This window comes from Myotis davidii, unplaced genomic scaffold (genome assembly GCF_000327345.1).
Source record: "Myotis davidii unplaced genomic scaffold, ASM32734v1 scaffold290, whole genome shotgun sequence".
Lineage (NCBI taxonomy): Eukaryota > Metazoa > Chordata > Mammalia > Chiroptera > Vespertilionidae > Myotis > Myotis davidii.
In genome coordinates, this window is record NW_006285049.1 from 5,583,919 (window position 1) to 5,584,749 (window position 831).

Genomic DNA, 831 nt, shown 5'->3' on the forward strand with positions numbered 1-831 from the left:
CCTTATTTTATTATTGGCAGAAGAAGAGAATTAGGAAAATGTAGAAATTAATTTAGGGCACTGAGAACAGGTTTAGTTCATTTCCCATTTGATCTTTCAAGTCACTTGGAAAGGAGAGCTTTTGAATTTTATTTGCTTGTCCAATCAAAGTGATCCTTTTCCTTAAAAAAAATTGGTTCCTTGTTTTGATGCTCAGTGCATGTCTTAATTACTAGGCTGCTTTTGCTGGGGTGTTTCTCAAACTTATTTACTTCTGTGGAAAAAAGATTCTGCTATTATAAAATGATGATCCATTTTCAAGCTTCTGCTATTATAAAATGATGATCCATTTTCAAGCACCACTACCCATTGTTAATTCACACCTTTGTTTCAGCAACTCTGATGCCACCAGAATATTTACATCCCAGGTCTGTTGGATGTTTTTGTTGGTTGGTTGTTCAAAGGAAAGAAATCTCTCATTTGAGGGTCAGATTTGTAGAAACCTCACCTTTTAGAACCCTAAGATGTACTAGTAATTGGAGACATATAGTCCATGTGCTTTATATCTTTGCAAAACTAAAGCAGAATTAACTTAATTTTATACACAGTAGGCTATTATCAGTCCATCCTTCTGCCCTGGATTAAAGTTTAGAGGCCAAGCAACCAAGATTGTAGATAACGTCTTAAACATGGCAGGGAGAAAGGGCTATAAGAGAAGACCATAAGGAAAGAGATAAGGGAACTTTTCAGTTAAATGGCTAGGGACTAAGTCAGGTCATATCTGAGAAGATCATTATTTTGTAGCAGAGAATAAGTGCTGAGGCTCATAATGATATTGAGACATCAAGGAAA

At 35.6% G+C, this 831-nt stretch overlaps 1 protein-coding gene across 1 annotated transcript in view; it reads left to right on the plus strand.

Moving 5' to 3' along the window:
• The window catches only part of ADAMTS20 (ADAM metallopeptidase with thrombospondin type 1 motif 20), a 170,624-nt gene that overhangs the window by 61,164 nt on the left and 108,629 nt on the right, over positions 1 to 831 (plus strand). The window contains exon 6 of the mRNA XM_015558559.1: positions 337 to 407. Within this exon, the coding sequence (XP_015414045.1) occupies positions 337 to 407 (71 nt within the window). The remainder of the gene's footprint in view (positions 1 to 336; positions 408 to 831) is intronic.